Source organism: Momordica charantia (genome assembly GCF_013281855.1).
Source record: "Momordica charantia cultivar OHB3-1 chromosome 6 unlocalized genomic scaffold, Mcharantia_2.0 BLBB01000006.1, whole genome shotgun sequence".
NCBI classification, from domain to species: domain Eukaryota; kingdom Viridiplantae; phylum Streptophyta; class Magnoliopsida; order Cucurbitales; family Cucurbitaceae; genus Momordica; species Momordica charantia.
In genome coordinates this window covers 9,344,752-9,369,306 of record NW_028275164.1, presented here as the reverse complement: position 1 = coordinate 9,369,306, position 24,555 = coordinate 9,344,752, and the positions used below count along the sequence as shown (strand labels likewise).

General features: G+C 40.0%; 2 protein-coding genes across 2 annotated transcripts; both read right to left on the bottom strand.

Moving 5' to 3' along the window:
* Positions 1–599: 599 nt before the first annotated feature.
* On the bottom strand, positions 600–2,909 carry LOC111017489 (uncharacterized). The gene is made up of 2 exons (XM_088124930.1): positions 1,063–2,909; positions 600–967 (listed from the first exon to the last, which is right to left on the bottom strand). The coding sequence occupies exons 1-2, from the start codon at positions 1,439–1,441 to the stop codon at positions 747–749; spliced, it is 600 nt and encodes a 199-aa protein (XP_087981056.1). The 5' UTR covers positions 1,442–2,909; the 3' UTR covers positions 600–746.
* Positions 2,910–16,611: 13,702 nt separating this feature from the next.
* LOC148210652 (uncharacterized) lies at positions 16,612–19,392 on the bottom strand. Its single transcript, XM_088124737.1, has 2 exons — positions 18,395–19,392; positions 16,612–16,939 (listed from the first exon to the last, which is right to left on the bottom strand). The coding sequence occupies exons 1-2, from the start codon at positions 19,390–19,392 to the stop codon at positions 16,612–16,614; spliced, it is 1,326 nt and encodes a 441-aa protein (XP_087980863.1).
* Positions 19,393–24,555: the final 5,163 nt, after the last annotated feature.

Sequence of the window (24,555 nt, the reverse complement as noted above, 5' to 3'; positions counted from 1 at the left end):
TAAAAGGCTGTTGAAGAAACTGACTATACCTATGTACTAAGAATGAAATATCTGGGCGGGATATTTGTAAATAAAGCAAATGACCAATGAATCGTCGGTAAGAAGTAGCCTCCTTGTCAGAAAGGGGTTCTCTAGCATCCTTAGAGAGCTTAAGATTCGGATCCATAGGAAAAGTAGTAGATCGAGCTCCCAAACAAATCGGTATCTTCAAGAATTTGTAGACAATACTTCCATTGGGACAAAAAAATACCATGCTGAGAACGAGAAAGTTCCAAACCCAAGAAATATTTAACAGATCCCAAGTCCTTCAGTTGAAAATGAGATCGAAGAATCGCCTTGACTGACTCAATCTCATGTGGAGTTGGATCAGTTATGATGATATCGTCAACGTAGATTAATAATGAAATGAATTAGGAACCACAACCACGTGTAAATAATGAATAGTCACCCTTAAACTAGATGAAACCATGAGAAAACTCCGTGAACCATTGACAAGAAGCTTGCTTTAAACCATAAATTGATCAATTTAATTTGCAAACAAAAGACTTCCCTGATGTAGAAACAAAAGATTTATACCCCAGAGGTAAAGACATATATACTTCCTCAAATAAATCTTCATTCAGAAAAGCGTTATTAACATCAATTTTAACAATAGGTCAACCATAAGATGCAGACAATGTTAACAAAACTTTGACAGTTACAATCTTGGCAACAGGAGAGAATGTGTCTACAAAATCAATACCTTCCTATTGATTGTAGTCTTTAGCCACCAATCTTGCCTTGAAACGATCCATAGTACCATCAGCTTTGTATTTGACACGATACACCCATTTGCATCCAATCGCATGCTGACCAGAAGGGAGAGGAATAACAATAACAGACCAAGTGTTTATCCGCTCCATGGCAGCAATTTCATCATCCATGGTCTTCCTCCATTGCGGAAATTTGACAGCTTGATGAAAATAGACTGGTTAAATTCAGTGGAGATATTAAGAACATATCGTCGATGAGTAGAAGAAAGATTGTTATAAGACACAAAATTCTTCAACGAATAAGGAGCACCAGATTGCAAAACCGGGAATTCAGAAGAAGACTCTTCTTTGAGAAGGTTGCAGTAAAAATCCTTCAAGTATGAAGGAGGGCGTCGTGTACGTTGTGGTCTGTGAGAAAGAGATGTATCTGGTAGATCAGAATGAAACGAATCAATTGGTGCAGTCAAAAAATCATATTGCAGATGAGATAATGGTGCAGTAGATTGGTTCATAACATCCATAGGCACATCAGTAGGCATAGCAACATCAATAGGCATAGCAACAGATGTATTGTTCACATCAGAAGGCACGACAGAGGGCACATCACGTGTGTCAATGGGCATAGGATGAGCAACATTGAACACGTTATGCATATCAGGAGGCATATTGGGCTGTAACTCAGAAAACATATCAGCTATAGGCGGGGAAAAACACCATCAGAAGGGTTAATATCTGCTGGAAAAAACTGATCACCCAATGAAGGACCATTAGAAAGCAAGTCTGATGATGCAGTGGGTAAGACAAAATTGGACAAAAAATCAGCAATAACAGGTTCAACAGTAGAATCCAAAGTATGAAATGGAAGCAAATGTTCAAAGAAGATGACATCCCGGGAAACAAATATCTGTATCTTAGTAATATCATATAACCTGTAGTCTTTAATGCCAGCTGGATAACCCAAAAAAACGCATGGACGAGCTATTAGATCAAATTTTGTACAGTGTAAAGGTAATGTGGAAGCATAAGCAAGGCACCCAAAAACCCGAATAGAAGTATAATTAAATTCTCAGCCAAATAAAACAGCACAAGGAGATGTATTAGCAAGCAATGACATAGGAGTGCGATTAATCAAATATGGTGCAGTAAGAACACAATCGCCCCAAAAAGATAAAGGGACTCTGGATTGAAAAAAGAGAGCCCGAGCAACATTGAGCAGATGTTGATGCTTACGTTCGACAACAGAATTTTTGTTGTGGTCGATTAACACAATAAAACTGATGTAAAGTCCCTTTAGATGCAAAAAAACTCAGTAAAATGAAGCTCCGGGGTATTATCAAAATGAAAACACTGAATCACTTTGGAGAACTGTGTTTCAATGAGCTTTAAAAGCCGAGGTATTATAGTTAGAGCATCAGATTTTTGTCGCATGAGATATACCCAAGTAAACCGAGAGCAATCATCGACCAATGTTAAGAAATATGTATATCCAGCAGCAGTAGGGGTATTAAAAGGACCCCAAACATCACAATATATCAAGTCAAAAATAGCATCAGAAACATGATTATTAGCAGTAAATGAAAGGTGATGCTACTTAGCCAATGGGCATGTATGACAAACAGTAGAAGATGAATTATTAGAAAGCTGTAAAGGTAAGCCTAGTAGAAGAAGTATGCCCCAAACGCTTATGCCAAATATCAGTTGTGGTCGGACACACCAAGGCTGAAAATTCTTGTGATTTAGTAATCTGCTTGGAACCAAGAGTATTTGGTGAAGACGGTAAGGAATAGAGTCCATTCACACAATTAGTCTTGCCAATCATCTTCGAAAACCTGTCATGAATGAAGAAGTACCAGAAAACTCAATTGAAAAATATCCTTGCTGAAGTATAGCACTCACAGAAAGCAGGTTATATGTAAATTCAGGAATGAAGAGCACGTCATGAAGAATAAAATTTTATGATAATCAAACGGTGCCAATGAAACCAACAGCGATCCGAGAATGAATAGGTAACACAACAGTAATATTAGAAGTAGGTCTTAAATCCGTGAAAAGTTCACGTTGATGACATATGTGACTAGACGCACCCGAGTCAACTATCCACAAAATGGAATCAGTATAGATAGATGAAAAAAATGCACAACATGTGTTATCGCTGGTGTTGTGGTGTCCAATTTCGTGGCATAAAAATGAGATTGGAGCATAATAACAGTATTTTGAAATGTCATGGAGAACAATTACTCGACGATTGGGAGACAATGAATTTCACAAAAGAAGAAAATCACATCAAGCAAAAAATAAAAAAAAAAAGAAAAATTTTACTCTAATACCATATCACATAAACTTGAAGCACAATGAGGGAAAAATTCCTATTGTAGAATCTTCATTAAAACTCGGAATAATTATAGTTACAAACAAGATTTGGTTTGTAGACTAACAAAATAACAAACAGAAAGATCTCCAATACGTTTTATAAAAATATTAAAAAAACAAAAATGCTATTTATATTATTATTATTATTATTTGATCTACACAAAAATGTGGTAGTTAATGATAAACACACATGTTTCCCATTCGCTCACGGTCACACCCACCTGCCCATGTGCACTTGAATTATACGATTTTGAAATTTTAAGGATTAAATTAATGAAACTATTTCTTAAATCTCACCAAATGTATTTTATCTCAAGAAATTATTAGTAAGGTGTTTGATTGTGAAAATGATCCACCTCGGATCCCCGAAGTTCTGACTGTATGCATCGAAGTTCAGTAGACCTACAGAACAGAGTTCGCACTCTAACATTCTAATGAGTATATAATTCGACTTATATTGAAGAGAATATATTTCGCATGCCTTATATGAGAGGTGAGAGACTCTATTTACAAAGATGAGTTCCCGACAGGGCTTCCAATAATCTAGAACTGTGCTGTCTTGTAGAAAAAATATATGTCGTCTATGTTCCCTCGGTTGCTCTTTAACCACGGCTCGTACCTATCGTAGGTCAGCCGAAATGTAGAATATATGGTAGCTCGAAAGCTAGACACCAAGCTAAGAAAACTCAACTTTGTAGAATCCTCTTCAATAAGTTGTCTTCTCATTTCAACCATTAATGACTCCAGACGTTGACACGTGGCGGCTGATAAATGGCCTCCAACATTAAGGCATTAATAACTTCTTTACCTTCAAATTTTAGTTTTGCCGGTTTAAACATAGCTTAATTAGTTAAAGGCATTTATCTTCGACTAAAAGGTCGTGAGTACGAATCTCTCCTCTTATATATTATACTTAAAGTAAAAAAAAAAAAATTAAGTTCAAATTCCCACTGTTTGAATAAAAATAAATAAATAAAACAAAAGTTTATTCATTTATAAAATATGCAGATCTCTAGGCTGGATATCCGAAGATTTTTTATTTTATAAATAAAATAATGTAGACCACACAAATTCAATTTATTGCTTTTATAAAATCTTAAAAAACAAAAATGTGGTAGATATGTTTTCCTATTGTTCAGTTCAACACTTCTGACAGTCTCACGGGTCCTTGAGTTATATGATAACACTTATGACAACCTCACATGTTCTTAAATTATATGATTTCCAAATTTAAGGATCAAATTAATAAAACTATTTCTTAGATCTCACCAATTAAAAATGTATTTATCCCACTAAATTATTAGTAAAGGCATTAATAACTTCCATAGTTTCAAATTCTATTGTTTGTATTAAAAAAACTAAATAAATAAATAAAATATTTTGACAACATCGTTTAAAAAATGTTCAAAATTCTGCTCAATGTACGAAGAATTTGTATTATATATCTATATCTGTAATATATATAAAAGTAATATAACGAATTTTTTCAGACGATGTTACTCTCCATTTTTTATCAAATACCTAATATGTCCTTTTATTTAATTATTCAGTGTGTGAGCCGGGAAGTGGGAAAATTCATGGGTTTTGATATTTTTATTTTTTATTTTTTATTTTTCATTTTTTTAGTACTTGGGTTGATGTTGATGTCATCAGAGTTGGAATGAAGAAATAACTATTGAGGCATATTCTATTATGATCTTTCATTTTAAACATAAATTTACTATAAATTTACTGATTTTTTTTTTTTTAAATTCTATTTGTACTCGAGGGATTTTGATATAGATGTGATTTAAAGTTTTACAAGCTCTTAGATGGCAGCCAGCTAGAAAATGCACATAAAACGGGATTTTCTATTATGTCAAAATCCACACTCAATACAAAAATGATAAAAGACCATGTATAGACTCTTGGACCTTTAACTAAACTAAAACAGATTCCAATATTTTGTTATTTTAAACTAACAAAAGAAATCAAAAGCCCACTAATGATTAGTCTTCACAGCCTCCCTCAAGCCAATGGTAATAGGAATACCAACATTGAGCTTGCTCTTTAGATTATGAAATCGAGTAGGGGACGGGCTTTGTGAGCACGTCAGCAATTTGAGCCACCAAAGGTAAATGTTGAACTCTAGTCTGCCCTAAAATTACCAAGTCCCCGAAAAATAGATATCTATTTCAATGTGTTTTGTCTTGAAATGTAGCACATGATTGGAGCTGAGATGAACCGAAATAAGATTGTCACACAATTTTGCGAAATCGACAAGCCTTTGGGTAGCATTTGAGTAGGTTTCTATAGTAACAGGCCATGGTCAAAAGAACGGTTGAGATATCTGAGTATTCTTTTTACTAGTTGCCAGTGGGTAATTGTCGGTGTATGCATGAACTGACATGCTTTGTTAATGGGGAAGAAAATTTCAAGTCTAGTAAGAGTCACATATTGTAGGACATCCACCACACTGTGGTATAAGAAGGGATCAGGCAATAAATCCCCTTGCCTTGCGGATCATATTGAGCCACTAAACATAGAGGTAGCTATGTCATTGGCTTAAAGCACTTTGTAATTGGTTTGTGATATATTTAGATTGAGAAATATATAGACTAGTAGAATTGGGAAAAAATACTTCAATTCCTTGAAAACAAATAGCTGAGCTTACCCAAGTCCTGTTGTTAAGTGTAGAGATCAGCCTTGAATGTCTGAGGAAGAACATTACTATGTCATCAACATAGATTAATTAAAATGTAGCATGTGTGACCATTTGTAACTGTGTAGAATAAAGAAGGATCAAACTTTAGATCCAATGAACCAAGTGTGTTTAGAAACATGTGTTTAACCTTTCAAACCATGCTCTAGAGGCTTGTTTGAGGCTGCATAAAGCCTTTCGAAGTCTACAGACTAAGTGTTTAAAATTTGGATAGATAAAGTCCGGTGGTTGGTCCATTAAGATAGTTTCATGTAATAGCCCATGTAACAAGGCGCATTGTTGATGTCTGTTTGACCAAGCTCCCAACCATTTGCAAGGGCTAAAGTAAAAATAACTCTAATAGTGATTGGTTTTACGATATGGCTTAAAGTTTCATAATAATAAATTTTTGCTATCTGATGAAACCTTTTTGCCACAAGACGAGCTTTATAATCTGATATAAAGTCACTTGTGTTCCATTTAATCTTGAAGACCCATTTGCACTATTTTCTGATTTGGTAAAGGATGTACTGAGGGAAATTGGGGTTTCTAACCCCATTATATAACTCATCTGAATTTTTGACCCCTTTTTAAAAAAAACTAATTTGTGACCCTTACTGTTCCAATTTGTAACCCCTTCCCACTTTTCGTCTTTGTAAAATTACCAAAATATCCTTGTTTATTTTAAGTAAAATTATCCACAATCTCTTCTCTCAACCATTAGCATTTTTTTTTAATTTCGAATCTAATATAGATTAATTTATTACTTAACAAACAAATCCACACAAAAAAATTTGTAGATTAAATTCTCCAATAAGTAAATTATGGTGAAAAAAAGATTTGCATAATCCAAGAATAAATACATAAGATTTGTTCGGAAGTAATTACAAAAAAAAATTAAGGTTTCATAAATGTCGTGCCAAAATTGCATTAAATGCCCAAGATTTACTTGACAATAAAGGCTAAAAGAAACTGGAATTCAGAGGGAGAAAATGCAAAAAAAAAAAAAAAAAAAATTCTGGAATTTGGGATCCCGGGCTGGGATTGGAGGATCTCGGTCCGGGTTAGAAGGATCCCGGTCCGGGATTGAACCATCCCGGACTGGGATTGCAGAAAGCCGGACCAGGTTACTATTCAGTCCGAGATTCTGCAATCCCGGTCCGGGATGGTTCAATCCCGGTCCGGGATGGTTCAATCCCGGACCGGGATCCTTCTAACCTGGACCGAGATCCTCCAATCCCGATCCGGGATCCCAAATTCCAGATTTTTTTTTTTGTATTTTCTCCCCTCTGGGCCTATTGTTATCAATTAAATTTTGAGCATTTAATGCAATATTGTCCCGAGATTTTTGTAATCTTGACTTTTTTGTAATTAAATTCGCACAAATTATGTAATTATGTACGTTTTTTTATTTTTTCCATATTAAACTTTTAATTTACTATTTGAGTTAGATATTTTTCTTAAAACTTAGATTTTTTAACGTTGAAATTAATTATTGTGAGAAATTTGTGGAGGGAATAAAGATTTGTAAAGAGATTTGTGGGAAATTGGGATTTTTGACCCCTTTCAATAACCACTTTGGACTTTTGACCCCCTTTTGATTTTTACCTATTTATGACCCCTCCACCTCAGATTTCTAACCCCTCCCCTTATTTTGGTTTGTAAAATTACCAAGTTACCCTCAATTTAAAAAAAGAAATCAAACCCAGCCCTCCCCTCCTTTCCCTCCCTGTCTCGGTCTTTCCCCTCCCTCATTCACTATCTCGTTGTCGATCCCAGTCTTCATCCCGGTCTCTCCCTCACAACGAGAAAGTTCATCTCCGTCGTTTCTTCTTCGTCTCCCTCACTTCGTCTCTATCAGAGCTTTCCCCCTTCCCTAATTGAGGTAATTTTTCTTTCGAACTCGCGATCTTATTGTGAATGATTTTCTACCTTTTTTTTCTTCGTTCTTTGCGTGGGTGTGAATGATTTCAACCTTCGGCTCTATCTGAAGTAGCCAAGGTTATTATGAAGTTTGATTTATTGTTGCTTCCATTGTTTTGTTTTAATTTTTGACTTTCAGGGTTCCATCTCGGCTTTAAGCCCGGTGGATTTAGGACCGGGATGAAACCCTGAAAGTCCATTCCAGAAGGATGGACTTTTTGGATTCCATCTCGGGCCTCATCCCGGTTCGAAATAGACCCGGGATGAAGACCGAAATGGTATCCAGAAAGACCATCCTTCTGGAATGGACTTTCAGGGTTTCATCCCGGTCCATTTCGGACCGGGATGAGTCCCAAGATGGATTCAAGAAAGATGGTTGGACTTTCTGGAATCCATCTTGGGACTCATCCCGGTTCAAAATGGACGGGGACGAGGCCCGAGATAGAATCCAGAAAGTCCATATCTTGTACTTCGACTTTCTGGATTCCATCACAGGCTTCAACCCGGTCCATTTCTAAGCAATATCGTTTTGTTTTGTTACAGGAGACATGGATATGACACTTAAGATCAACCAAGACGACTGGTTCCCGGCCGCGCTGTCAAATCTCGCTCACGTAGGGAAAACCTCTTCTCGTCTTAAGGCTAGGTTAACTCCCTCTCAGTTAGACATGTTTAGTCAAACATGTTTTGGTCCGATTTTAGGGATGAACGTTGTATTTAACGGTCCGCTGCTCCATCACCTGTTGCTTAGAGAGGTGGAGGAACCTAGAGACAACCTCATTAGCTTTAACCTATTCGGGAATATGGTCTCTTTTGGGAAGCGGGAGTTCGACCTAATAACCGGTCTTAGACACACCATGAATAGGGTAGACGAGGATGTTCATAACCGGAGACTTAGAATTCTGTATTTTCAAGACAATGCGAGTGTGAAGTGTTTGGAGTTGGAGAAAATTTTTTTAGAACACACATTCGAAAATGACGAGGACGCTGTGAAGATTGCTATAGTGTACTACATAGAGCTTGCCATGATGGGCAAGGAAAGGAAGCAGAAAATGGACACGAGCCTCCTTGGGATTGTGGATCGGTGGGAAGTTTTCTGTAATTATGACTGGAGTTCAATGATTTTTGAAAGGATTCTCTGGAGCTTGAAGAACGCTCTGAAGGACAAGGTCGAGGCGTACAAACAGAAGGTCGCTATGGACTCGAGCCATGTTGAGACGTATAGCTTGTATGGGTTTCCATACGCTTTTCAGGTTAGTGAAATTTAAATGTAATTTATTATATATTTATGTACCTGTGAAATACCGTAGAGTCTAACTTGACGTGACTGCAGGTTTGAGCATACGAGACAATATCAACCTTGTTGACTCGAGTAGCATTGAGGCTGAATGACGATGCTATTCCTCGTCTACTTAGATGGTCTTGCACCTATTCGCGTGCTTTTAATGTTTTGGAGCGAGAGGTTTTCGAGAACGTCAAGGTGAGTACAACATGTTCTTATTGTTTTTAGTATTTAATATTAAAATTGACCTAACTATTTGTGTTATACAGTCGAAGGTTGTAGTTTGTTTGGAGGCGACTGATGTCGAACGACAGCATATGACTCGCGTTATGCATCCACCAGTGGCCCCCTGTCGGACCTCCTGCACCCACAGAACTTGCTACAGAACCACTGGCTACTATTTCCACCGCTCAGAAGTCTCTCGTTACTGGTGAGGTTGGGGATCTAGTTGAGCTCGATGATGTAGCAAATGATGCTTCCCCAGTGGTTGATCATGTAACAGAAGATATTATTGGGACCGATGGAGGACAAGATCAATTGTTGCCATAGAAAGGGACGGAGAAGAAGAAGAAGAAGTCGAAGCATACGTGGAGTCGGGAGCTGCGGAGGCTCGGCGACAGAGTGACGGCCATTGAGACAACTCTGACGGGCATGACGACTGACATAAAGGATATAAAGAAGTTTATGAATAGGCTAACAAAGGTAAGGGTTATTGTATTGTATTATCTGAATTTCTTGTTCACATCCGTATATTTATAATTTTTATTACGTAGGTTATGTCGAAGGGCTAGAATAAATATGATAGAAGGGGCGGTGTGCCGGATCAGGATGGTTCTTCGGGTGGACGTGATCCGAGTGGGCGTAACGAGGAGGATATGGACATGGATGAGGATCCGAAGACAGGGGACGAGCCGAGGATGGACGAGGATCCGAAGACTTGTGAAGAACCCACCGACGTTCACGAGAGTGACGTGGAGATGGATCACGCTCCTACCATTGTTGGAGCTACCCAGGAGGTCTCAAGTGGCCACCCTAGTCCGGTAGACGTAATTGAGGTATTTCTGTAACGATACTAACTTTTTTATGTTAACCTAACTTTATTTACTTAAAGCAAATATTCGTCCATTTTTAGGATCTTACTCTAGGTACGTGCGCCAGTGACAGGGAGGCAAGTAAGGGGCAGATGGTTAACGTACCGACACCGCAACCCGCAGGGCCACCGAGAAAGCAAACTGATAGGACAGAAAGTCGACCCCTACCCTTATCACATGGAGGAACTCCACACCTGACCGTTGTTAAGGTAATGCCAACGTCCAACTCCAACTCCAACGTTATTAAGTATTGTATTGAACTTCTTTTATACTTGTTACAGGTTGAACCTGAGTTTATTGAAGGCCCACTTGGCCAGGGTCTTCGGAAGAGGAAATATCCGTGGAAGTTGCGAGCCATATGCACGCCCATCGGCCAACGTGGTATCAAAGTTCGAGCGTACGACCCTACATGCCCCATCCCACCGCTCCTGGACGAGGGGTTCCAGAGATGGATGGACGACCCATCAACCGACGGCAATTCTCGTTCAACGTCCGTCGGGATCAAATACAAGAGTTGGTTTGGCCTGCTCCTGGATCCTGAGTTTCAACTCGACGACGAGGTTAGTGAAGTTTAGAAGCAGCAAAGTTGTTTTTAATTATAGACTTATACTTTTTATAATGTCACATGCAGTATATCGACTCGCTTATGATGTTAACGGCGAGGAAGGTTGAGAAGTGTAAACATCTATTGCGCGTGCGATTCGCAATAGGCGACGTACTTCTATCCGTAAGTTCGGGTTACCTTTCACCCATGTAACGAACGATATTACTTCGATACGTGAATGACGTTTGTGGGGGTTTTTTTTTCAGAACTTGCTACAACGAACAGACAGACCATATGCAGCTATGAAGCCGGGTGTCCTGCCGTCGAAATGTACGTATGATTGGAGGCAAGAGCGTACCATCTTTCGGTACGTGCTTGGTCGACAATCGGACTACGACACCCCATGGACTGAGGCCGATATCGTGTACACGCCGATGAATATTGGCGGCAACCACTGGGTCATGATCGGGATTGATCTTGTGGAGGGTGATCTAACCGTATGGGACTCACTGCAGTCGATCACCCCGTTGGATGATCTCGAGAAGGCGATCAAGCCAATGTGCACGATAATCCCAGCGATTCTTCATTGGAGCGGGATGCTCGCAGTTCGGCCTAACCTGCCCACGGTGCCGTGGAGGGTCCGAAGACGTACTATACCTCAGCAAGCCGGGTTCACAGATTGCGGCATATTTTGTGTTAGATTTTTCGAGTACGATGTAACTGGGTCAAAGATGGACACTTTGACTCAAAGTAACATTTCTTTATTTCGTTGTCAATATGCTGTACAAATGTGGGCTCGCAGACCCTTTTTTTAGTTGTAATTATTCTTTGTATCGATTTTTTTTCCACGGACCTAAATATGACCTATCATAATTTGTTTTAGCATACTTATGTTAAGCTGTAGTCACTGATGAACAGTAGCATAACATAAAACACGTTTGTAATCATATATGAAAGAATAGCAACCTATTGTTCATGCATGTGCATGGATTCTTACTTGCGGTACAAGCTACCTATTCATATCTAACAAAATACAAGGGAAAATTGACAAAATAAGCCTCCTACAGGGGCCTTTTAAGTTTTTTAATCGCCCTTCTCAAAACACAAGTTTTCTAATCATTTGCTGACATCACCTACTTTACCAAATCATTTGCTGACGGACAGGGCGTGAAGAAGAAGGAGATCGTTAGCGCGTTAAATGGATATGGATAGCTACTTGGAGTATGTTATAGATCGAGATCATTCATTAGCGAGAGCGAGAGCGTTCATGAGCGAGAGCGAGATCTGATCGAGATCGAGAACGTGCATGAGCTTCATCGAGAGCGTACAGCGAGAGCGTGAATGAGGTTGATCGTCATCGCGATCGAGAGCGTGCATGAGCTTGATCGAGAGCGTACAGTGATAGCGTGCATGACCTTGATGAGAGCGTACATCTAGAACGTGCATGGGCTTGATCGAGATCGTACAGCGAGAGCATGCATGAGCTTGACGAGGGCGTGAATGAGGTTGATCGTGATCGATATCGAGAGCGTGCATGAGCTTGATCGACAGCGTACAGCGAGAGCGTGTATGAGCTTGACGAGAGCGTACATCTAGAACGTGCATGGGCTTGATCGAGAGCGTGCATGAACGAGAGCAAGAGAGATGAAAAGACGTGAAATTTAATTCTTTCAATTGTTGGTTGATGTTCTTTAAATTAAAGAAAGGCTGCATCTATTTTTTTTTTTAGTACTTATTCGATTTCAGTCTATTGAGAGTAAACGGGTGCAGTGGAAAATAGTAGCGACAGTGCAAAACAGATAACGAAACAGATCGTGAATAAGCTTGAACGAGAATGATCTTGAACGAAAATGAGACGTCATCGTGAACGATTAACAGCATATAAGTGGATATATAATAATGTGGAAGAAGAAAAATAGCGTAATAAGTAAGCGACCGTGATGACAATAAGGATAAATTTTTTTAGAAGTACAACGAAAATCAGCGAAAATTACCACGAACGAGAATGAGCGTGTAAGAGAAAGAAGACTGTAGGATTTTGAGAAAGTAATCAAGCAGTAACAACAAAAATAATAATAATTGATTCATTAAAGTAGGAAACAGGGGTTCCATCCATCCATCCCATTACAAAAAGTGTTTTTTTAGTAGCTTAAAAAAAACAACAACCATAATCTACTACTAAAATGGGATTTTACAAATTATTATTATTATTACGGTATCGGCGTAGACGGGCCAGTAACTGATCCACCCTGTCCTCTAGACGAAGTCGTTCCTCCTTCTCCTCCTTCAGCAGTCCCTCCAGCAAGTCCCGCATTTCTTCAACCCGGGCTAACTTATACCTCGTGTTGTTGAGCTCATGTTGCGTTCGACGTAGCTCTCTCCTGAGCTGGTCGTTTTCTTCCCGTGCTTGTTGAAGAGGACCATTAATTGGCACTCTGCTCTCCGCGAAGGAGGAGGGATGGTTTGAGATAGGACTGGTTGCTCCGTCGGAAGAGGAACCGTCTGACTCGTAAGATGTTGACATGTTTGCTTCTAATAAATGTTAGATAGATAGATACTTCTAATCTGGATGTCGTTGTTGTGTACTTTGTGGTATCTATATATAGAGAAATTCTTGGTTGGTTTCATGGAAAATTGAAAAAATAATTAAATCGAAAATTGGGTTAACGGGTAGGAAGGAAGAGGAAGAGTAATTAATCACTGCATTGGAAAGATGGAAAGACAACTGGGCTGGGACGGAGGATTTGAAAGGGCGCATTAATTAATCAACCACCCTCCCTCTTACTAACCTCTTAATTATAAGATAAGTGGGTATGGGTATATACGTCTAGAACGCGAGATAGCGAGAAAGAGACAAATCGAGAAATTTAGAAAGCGAGATAGCGAGAAAGATAGGTTGTTATCTTTGCGATCTTATAAATATACATAAATGGAGACGCGAAAAAAAGAAGGATAGCGAATGAGATCGAGAGCATAACATCGAGAGCGACACATCGCGAGCGAGACATCGAGAGCATAACATCGAGAGCGAGACAACGAGAGCGAGACATCGAGAACGAGTCAAGGAGAGCGATACAGCGAGATCGAGACAACGAGAGCGAGACAAATAAGTCATAAAGCGAGACAGATTCCAGATACTGAAGTACAAATGTATATACTACTACAGAAGTTGTTGGGTGTTCTCATAGAGGAGGAACTGCTACAGAGAGTGGATAACATCGAGAGCGAGTTTGATCGAGCATATACTACTACAGAGATTCGAGATCGAGACTGGATAACATCGAGAGCGATCTTGATCGAGTTAGTGAGGGGGTTAGATCGAGTTAAATCGAGATGGGGAGTGAATAACATCGAGAGCGATTTATATCGAGTTATATCGAGTAAGATCAAGATCGAGACTGGATAACATCGAAAGCGATTTTGATCGAGTTAGCGAGAGGGTTAGATCGAGTTAAATCGAGATTGAGACACACACACACACACAGCACAGTCACCATTAGGTTCGTCGAAACACAAATATTATGCGTGTATTCTAAAAAAACTACCCATCTTACCATTTGTAGTGGGTCCAGGACAGAGAACTTCTGAACGCACAGGTGCGGCCGACTACCGAGCTTCCTCATAATGAAATATAGAATGCCAGCAGCTTCCTGCACACACGAGGACAGCAGATATGTTTGGTGAAACACAGTTCAGTAATGGGCATAGGGTAATAGGATGTGTTGTATCACTTACCGGGTCTTCCACCTTCTCCACAGGATTGAGGATGTTAATGAAGAATCTTCTGGAATATCCGCTCTCCACATTCCAAGTTGTAGACGGCCGCGTTGTTTTGTCACTCCCAGGGTCCCGTACGCAACGCATCATCTCCCTAAACTTGGCATCCGGAAAGTTATGCAACGGGTTGTATTTGGGACGGAATGGCCTAACCTGGCTGGCAGGTACGGGATCCACATCCACCATCTTCTGCTTCTTCTTCTGCCGACGCGTATCCTCCGGACTGAATGGTTTCGTTTTCGTCCCCTTACGCTCGGTCCTTCTTGTTTCGTCGGGATACGAAACCTACAAAACACAAGAAATAGGTAATTTTTTATGCTGTACGTAGTTTGTTAAGTTTAGAAAAGGGTGTGCAGGACCGTACCTCGATTTTCCTGGCCGACTGAGTTGTGGGGCTCGTATCCGCTGGTATAAGGGCCAACTCAATATGCTCGGCTTGACGAGGCCCATGGATCATGCCACACAGACCATCAATGTTGGTTGAGGCAGGAGGCTCGAAGGTTGGATCGGACGTCGTCGTATGGGATTGTGGATCCTGTACTATTGGCGGTGCCATTTCGAGTTCCACCATCTCAATGGGTGTCACCACTGCAACGTCCAACTCCACCGAATCGACAATACATGCGGGGTTGGCTAGTTCTGCATCTCCAAGATCGAATGGGGGTATGGTCATCTCTACTCCATCCGTTGTCTTTTCATGCAACGACGCTTCTACAGGAACCACATCGTCCTCTTTTCCACCCTCGGAACCTCCAGGTTTGTGGTCATCAGCATCCCCATCATGCTCGGGGATAACATTGGATACCAATGGATGTGACACTTGGACTGTATCCGACGGAGAGACACCAATATTCACCTCTCGCCTATCGATCTGCAAATGAACTAACGTATTAGCACTTCGATTGAATGAGTACGTACAATATACGAACTATACCAAGTCATAGGAAAAGGCTACCTGGCACAACCGTTGAAGCAGGAGTTTCATTTCACTCAAGTCGGACTTGACCTCCGCCAAATCCGTCTTCACCTCCGCCATGTCCGAAGCTGAAAGATCCAGCCTTCTCTCCATAGCCCCGAATCTATCATTCGATCGACGGGTGTCGTGCCATTGTGTAGGGCAAGCAGCGCGTGACGTCGCTCGCGGTGATTGTCGCGGGCTTTGCCCCACATTCGACCGAATAGAAGTACTTCGTCGAAGTACTTCGACCGGTGTTCGTTGCCCACCTTCAGATGCGGCCTCTGTACGTGGCATATCCGAAGACTCGTCCGGCATTGTCTGTACATTCGTTTCCAACAAATGCGTATCGTCGAGTGGGAGATCGTCTTCCGCGCCAAGATTGTCGGTGATGGGGGAAGGATTGTGTCCATCATCACTGTCGGAGGTGGAACACCCAGGCGCAGTTAAATCAATCACCTCTCTTTCGTCCAATGGACACCGCTGGTAGTCCTTATCCAGCTCCGTCTCCACGAGTGGATAAGATATGACCAACTGAACGTAAATCACAAGAACCTAAGGAAGTGTAAATACCATTACAACTAGACAACAATAAACATATTATAGATCACTTACCACCGCTGAACCAAGGACCTCCTCCCCCAGATCTTTTGTACCGACGACTCTACTGTACGAATACCGAATTATTCGGGGAATGGCGGTCTCGCTCAAACGATTGACACCAGGAGTGATGAGAGATGGGACAACCTCGTATATCCACACCTGAATATAAAATTTCAGTTTAGTCTCACACCTGAAAAAAGTTTTCACAAACAAGGACGAGTATGCATACGTATTGATTACCTGAAACGCAAGCGGAAATCCCGGTAGGCTATACTTTACTAGATACTTTTTGTTCGTTCTTACTTTGTTCTTGTATACCGCAACTTTTCCATTCATCGCACGCTTCAGACCGTTAACTGTCCTACCCCAGACATTAGAACCCCAATCCAAATGGTTGAAGTAGTCCAAGTCATCGACTTGGTTGTACAAGTCGATGTCAACCTTCGACTTGCTCTTGCTCTTTCCCATCATCACAAGCTCCGTGTACAAAATGAATGTCACTTTAACAGCGTCCTCGTCGTCCTCGAAATCAGTCTGCTTTTAAACCTCCACAAACTCTTCGAGCAGCATGGAGGCTTCATTGTGGAAGTACTTCCTCCGCAACCTATTCTTTCCAATCTTTTTCTGAACCACCTTACCGGGCAGCCGCCACAATCCCGTTATAAGCATGAATTGATCCTTCGAGAATGTCAACACGTTGCCACCAATTAAGAAACTCATGCTGTCGTGCGCTGCTCCCAGCAACCTCCCTTGACAGAAAGTGATGAACTACACCACTGCAGAACATCATCTCCAAGTCGACAAATCGACCAAATATTGTTCTTCTACGGAACATATCAAGTTGGTCCGCTGTGAGTTTATCCTTGATAAGCCTGTTGACATTGCTCAAGTGAGACATGCTGGTAGCTTGAGCCGGAAAGCGGTCATTCTTCTTAATCCTCAACTGATGGTCCATTGTGCACCTGCAACAAATTGAACAAGATATATGATGACAAATTAAGCAGATAGAGAAACGGAAACACGCAAGTAGTTCAAAAATTTAATAATTGAACATGATACATAATCACGGATTAAAAAGACAGGGAAAGGGAAACATGCAACTAGTTCAAATACAAAATGTAAAACACTGTAATTTTTCTCGATCTCGATGTCTCTCGATCTCGATGTTTCACGATCTTGATGTTTCTCGATCTATTTCACAACCTATAATTGCAAATCAATGTAGCTTCTCTCGTACTCGATATTTCTCGTTCTCGATCTTTCTAGCTCTCGATGTTATAGCTCTCGATATTTCCAGCTCTCGATATTTATAGCTCTCGATATTTCTGGCTCTCGATATTTCTAGCGCTCGATTTCGCTCTTCCTAGCACACTCACGTTAATTGTCAATCAATGGAGATTCTCTTGTTCTAGATATGTCTCGCTCTCGATCTTTCTAGCTGTCGATTTTTCTAGCTCTCGACCTTTCATGTTCACTGTATTTCTCGATCTCATTTTTGGCTCTTTGGCTAGTCTCAATCGATTCATTTCCCTGGCGCCGATTACGTATTATTTTCCTCCTCTTCGAAAGCCCTAGATGTGCAGTGTAAAAAATCCACGAAAATCGCAAAAGAGACAGAAGAACAACGTCGGGGTTGTACAGAACTTACGAACAATATCTAAAATAGTGGTAATTAAAACGAAAATCTTAATCTATTCGAGAGATAAATGCACTAACCCAAAGTTAACGATGAAATCTCCTTCGTTGTAATCTGCAACCAAAATCACTTCGTCTCCCCGCTTGAAGACGACAGGGTCAGAGTTACATTAGCGAGTCGCAATCGAATTACGAAGGAGAAAGAACAAGAGATTTAGAGAAATGTAATTTCAATCGCAGGTGAAGACAGTCAAATTTGAGTTGAGCGAAGAATGCTACAGTGTGAGTGCGCTAAAGATGGAACGAACTATTCATATTACCCAAGTAAGGGAGATTTGGACCAAGTTAAGGAGGGGCACTGGAGGTCATTTGGCAAAGTAGGTGATGTCAGCAAATGATTAGAAAGTTTTGGTTTGAGAAGGGCGATTAAAAAACTTAAAAGGCCCCAGGAGGCAAAGTCAATTTTCCCAAAATACAATGTATTAGTCATTCTAATAAATTTTTGTTTGAGATACATAAATGTCTACATATTACAACGTAAATAGCCATAATATTGCTACACAGTATTTAGTGGTTCGCGACAAGTTTTACGATTGTGTCCCAACGTACCACATCGACTGCACTTGCACGGTGGACGGACCACGCCTGTGGAAGGAATCCTCACCGTCTGTCGCCGTCCAACCCTAACGACCTTTTTCGGTGGTTGAACATCGATATTCACAAACCCCGGAAAACTCTTCCATGTTGAGGATGAACCCACTGGAAATATTGGTTATGCATACGCCAACATCCAGCTGTTGACCGTGTACGCCTCATCGCATAGTGTGTACGGATTTATGCTACGAGAACAGGCTGCAACAATAGCATGGGAGCACGGGACTTTAAAATAATCGAACTCCCGACAAGTACACGTCTGCGATTGCAAGTCAACGTCCCCATTGAGGTTCCCGTCGCGTACCTCAAAATTAAACTGGTCGATGTTCATAACAATGTGTCTCCGTGCATTATCCGAAGTTTCGGCAATCATTTCCTCTGCGTAGTCAGACAACGTACTCTGACGTGAAGAAGCAAGCGTCCGACGTTTGTAGAACCACCTCTGCAACATATCTCTGATATGATCAAGTAATGCGGTGACTGGCAACTTACGTGCATGCCTGAAAAGGGCATTAACGGACTCTGCAATATTGGTGGTCATTTGTGAGTATCTTAGTTTCGTCTGAAAGCAGCGAGCCCATCGTTCCTTTCCTATAGCTTCCAGATATTCCCTCACTCCTGGGTGTGCGCACAGTTGGACCCAGTTCTCATTGAAATATGACTCGCGAAATGCCTTCGCAGCCTTAAAAAATAATTCCTCCAACGCGGGCGTTTTAAATTTGGCCAGCAAGTTCATCTTTAGATGATGTATACAAAAGCAATGAAATGCAGTAGGAAATACCTCATCAATCGCTTTACAGATGGCGGCATGTCGATCAGAAATGAAGACCAAATTCTGAACGGTGTCGACAACACTCTTCAATTGAGCCATAAACCATACCCATGATGCGACGCTCTCACTCCCGACTATTGCAAAAGCAACTGGGTATATTTGGTTATTCGCATCAACAGCAGAAGCAGTTAGTAATACACCTCCGTACTTCCCTTTAAGGTGTGCCCCGTCAATAACCAAAACTGGTCGAATGCAACACATAAAACCTCTAATTGATTGACCCATGACCATGAATACATATTTGAAGTACTTGCTATCATCCAACTCCAATTCAAATATAGTACCTGGGTTCATGATTTTCACGGCTTCCCCATAAGCGGGTAGTAGCCCGTACGATGAAGCTGGATCCCCTCTGATAAGTCAGAGTGCTTCTTCGCTCGAACGCCAGGCCTTGTCGTAACTCATATTTACACCGTACTCCTCACGAATATCTTGGATGATGTCCTTCGGCCTGTACGTGCGAGAAACATCAGTAAACTTTGATTGTACTAGATGACCGACCACCCAACTCTTCGCCTGACGATGATCCTGTTTCATAAGGGCACCATTGAGATTATAATGGACTGCGATATATTTTTTTTATCTTAAACAAGTTGCAATCTCTAATCTTAGTGGCTCTAAGTCGCCACGTGCAAGTAGGATCGACGCATCGCAGCAAGTATAGTTCCGGCGTAGACTTCTTCACTCGAAACTGAAAGTTCTTCCGCAATGCAAGTAAATGCATTTTCATAACTAGTTCCTTCTTCGAGTCAAATACATCACCCTCCTTAACATCATTGGTCCCAGCCGATTGGACCATGGCTTGCAATCTATCAGCTTCTGAATGACCGGTGAGTCTATTGCTTGCCGTTTCATGGACGACATCTACAGGATATTCAGCCATTGTATTATGAATTGTTACCTCTTCATGCTCATGTTGCACATCAAGTCGATCACTGGCGTGCTCATTTCCATATTCCCTTTCGTCGTCTCCTTCTTCCGTGTCGGTCATTAGACGATATGATTCATCACTATCTTCATCCACATTTTCACTTCCATTCCACAAGCCAGACACATCCCAATCATATGCCCTATCATCTCCCAAATTACAAGGAACAACATTTGACCCTAACGATGCGAGAGATGCTATATCATGACCAATATGACCAAAGTAGGGGGTGGTGGGCGGGAAGAAGAGGGGTTCGACGACGAGGACGGAACTGACAGACTTGAAAATGAGGGTCTCGGAAATAAGGGTTTTGCAAATGGGGGGGCACAAGCTGAGGGAATAGGAACATTGGACACGTGTTGGCCTAAATAATATGGGAAATAAGGCATGTACGGTTCATTCTGATGTACCTTCTTTGGCACGGTAGATATGTATAGCGGCAATTCAGAGACATCTTCACCAGTTAAGAAGAAAGTCAGGTCATCGTCGTCAGTTATTTCCATTACACAAACCTTCGCCTTAAAATTATATACACGTCTAATTATGATATCTTCCTGTAATGGATTTATACTACTTAGCCTACATACATGTCCTAGAAATTCAGCATAGGTGATTTTACTATCCACAGTCAATCCTCTTGTACGACCACCCACGTAATCCTTTTCAATATCTTTCTATTCTCCACCGAATGATATAAAAACACGAGGCATCCTGCAAATAGACCAAAACACTATAATTAAATACAAATCAATAAATTTACAAACAAACAAGAAAAATTCAAGATTTATATTGCATGGTCTCGGTCCCTATCCCGATCCCGATCCCGGTCCCAGTCCCAATCCCGGTCCCGGTCCCAATCCCTATCCCGGTCTACCCCAGTTTATCCCCATCTCGGTCCCGGTCCCGGTCGTATCTGGACATGAAGGACCGGGCTTGAGTTTACCTTCTATCTCGGTCTCAAACCCAGTTCTAAATTTCATCCCGGTACCAATCCCGGTCCAAGTTAAATTCTAGACTTCATTTCTGTTTTCCGTAAAATAACGTTTTTTTCTAGAAAAATGATAAAATTTCGTATCATTACAAGTTTGAAGAAGTACAATATTCTAAAATGATGAAATGGACATACCTATATTGTGAAAACAATGGATTCGAGATAACGGATTATGTGGGGACCGATCGATTGGATAATGTGGGCCAACAATCACGTGGAGAAAATCTTGAGTATTGGAAAAAAAACATGACTTGCGTGTGTGTGGTGATTTGGAGTTGAAAAAACAAAGTGCGAATTGTTAAGTTGGTCGTTGGTGAGTTGGTTGGAAATTTATTATATCATAAATGCATTTATTATGAAATGAGGGCAATTTAGTCAATTTACAAAGCAAAATAAGGGGAGGGGTCAGAAATCTGAGGTGGAGGGATCATAAATAGGTAAAAATCAAAAGGGGGTCAAAAGTCCAAAGTGGTTATTGAAAGGGGTCAAAAATCCCAATTTCCCGAGATTTGTGGGGGGAGATGTTGATTTTGAAACATGAGGGTACTACGATAATTTTACATTTCAAAATTATGAAATTATTAATAAATAAGGAAGAGTGGGGTCATAGATTAGTTTTTTTTTTCAAAATGAGGTTATAAATCCAAGGTGAATTATGGGAGGGGTCAAAATTTCAAATTTCCCATGTACTAACTCCCAGGTGTTATTTTTCATTACAGCTAACTACTCTTCTTCTATAGCTTTTCTCTAGTGACTATGTTTCATAGCTTCCTGGGCTATTGTAGGTTCCACCTTTTTAAAATCATTGATAAGTGACTTTTGACTCTTGTAATTTAGGGTGTTTTTGAGTTATTTGATAGTTTTTACGGACATTTCCTTTGGGTAGTTTAATCGTTTTTAGTATTTCTTTCTTTTATAGGACTTGAGTTGATGAAGAGGAGAAAAAGAGCAAATAAAGAAGCAAAATCGAGTCAAATTCCAGTGTGTTGGGCGCCTAGGCGCCGAAAATTGACAAAATGGCAGAATGTTGGGCGCCTAGGCGCTACAAAGTTGGAAGCAGGTTTTTTTGCTAGCACGTGTTTAGGCGCCTAGGCACCGAAATTGGTTAAATATTTCATATTACCCCTAGCCGCCGAGGAGCAAAACAGAGGGAAGCAGAACGTTGTTTAGAGAGAGAAAAGGAGATTTTGAGAAGATCGGCAGGAATGCGAAGAACGGAGGTTCGAGAGATCACCGGATTTGTTATCTTTCTATTCTTCTTTCTCTCCTTTAGCTTCAACTTCCTTCAATGATGTTGATTGAGATTTTCTTTGTGGATTCAAGCATGAACTAAATACATTTTCTAGGACATTGATGTAGCATTTATCGAACTTGACTCTTCTATGTTCTTTATTTGATTTTTTTTCTAAACTTGTTGGTTGTGAGAACTTTTTATATTCTTAATGCATTGTTGAGATCTAGCTCTTCTTTACATTGATTTATTGTTATAAATCGAGGTTAAAAAACAAGATTATTGACTAGATTTGAATAGTTCTCCTGAAATTAAATCAAGAGGTAGAGATATTCTTGTGAATTTTGTGGCATAGTTTTTGGGTTCTACGTGCTTAATTATTTGAATCGTCGGAATAGTCATAGGGATATAGATACTCTATTTTTCGAAGAAAATCGTTATTACTTGAGAAAGAATATTGAGTCAATAGGTAGAATTCGCCAACAACCATTGTTTAGAAAAGTTTTGAATAAAGTAGTAGGAAGAGTTAAAAGACGATATTAGTGAAGTCATTCTATAGAGTTTAATCGGCTTGAATTTACTCTTGATTCTTTATAGTTGTGATATTTTCTTTTGTTATTGAATTAGTTTCTTTTAAAATTACTTCATTTCACCACCATTAAATGTTCGATACTTTACTTACTTCTATATTACTTGTGACAATTCGTACACTTGCGAATTTGAACAACAATCAGCCAGATATATTTTGTATTTAAAAATACCACTATTTGCATGTGTTACCATAGCATGTGTATTTCGAGTAATCATGGGATGTCTAACAGTAGATGAAGTAGCATTTGGAGCCAGGTTTGTAGGCGTAGTGTCAGGTATATATAGCTGGTCTAGAGTTTGTAAGGTCTATGTCAGGACATAAAGGTGTAATGTCAGAGTCATGTAATATGAGGTTTGTAGGCATTGGGGATGATAGAGTAGAGTTTGTAGAGTCTATGGCAGGAGGTGAAATATCAGGTTGAATATGAACATTAGAAGTTGGAGGTGTGGACATTGGTGGGGAAGCAGATAATGTAGGTGACATAGGTAATGTTAATTGGGATGTAGTAACAGAGATTGGAGGTGAGGATGATCTGGTATTCAAGAGTTATTGAATTCGAAAAGGATAGGATGTTGCATCAAAGATGACATGGTCGGAGATATATAAATGTCCATTGGAGGCGAGACATTTATAATCTGTATGGATATTACTATATATCCTATGAAAATACATGGAATAGATCGGGGTTGAAGTTTATGATCATTATAGGGATGGAGACATGGATAGCATAGACAGTCAAACGTTTTTCGGAATGAGTAACTTGGTTTTTGGTGAAGTAGTTTTTCAAGAGGACATGCCCATGATGCTGGTAATCTGTTGATTAGATATACTGCTGTTGAGAAATCACCATCCCAAAATTCTAGAGGCATAAAAGAATGAGAGAGAATGGTGAGACCAATATCGACTTTATGTCGGTGTTTCCTTTCGACAATCCCATTCTGGTGGGAAGTATATGGACATGATAGGCGAGGTTCAATTCCATTATTTTTCAGGTAAGGAGTAAAGGATTTAAATTCTCCCCTCCATCAAATATTGGAAACATAGAATAGGATTATTAAGAAGTTTTTCTACTAAAGCTTTGAAATGAAGAAATGCAGAGAAAGCTTTGGATTTGGATTCTAGAAAATAAATCCAAGTAAATCTAGAATAGTCATCGTATTTAAAACCATTTCAAAATGTTTTATAAATGGTTCCTAGAGGTCAGATACAACCCGTTGAAGTGGGGGAGTGTATATTGTAGAGGAAGGAGAAAAAGGGAATGGAATGGCTTTTGCCAATGGCACATGCTTGACAAAAAGAAAGCTTTTCATTTATTTGAATATGGGGAGTATAATTGTTAAAAACTTTGTCTATAAGAGGAGATGAGAGATGTCCTAATCTTGTATGTCATATATCTATGTGTGAATTACAATTTGGTGTAGTACTAGTATTGAAAGAAGTGGTGGCTGGGGGAATATGATTGATAGTTGAGATTCCTTTAGAATTTGGAGATGATATCCATATCGTGGGTGATATGGTTTGTCACTCCTGAATCAGGATACCAGTTCGTACTTTGTTAAGGTTTAATGTCATTAACATGGCTAACATTTGTTGGGGATGACGGTAACATTTATTGGAGAGATTTGGTACTCGGAAATAACACTTATCTGCTGTGTGGCCAAATTTATAACAAATTTAGCATTGTACTCTTTTTCTAGGCTTCCTCCACCTTTGTG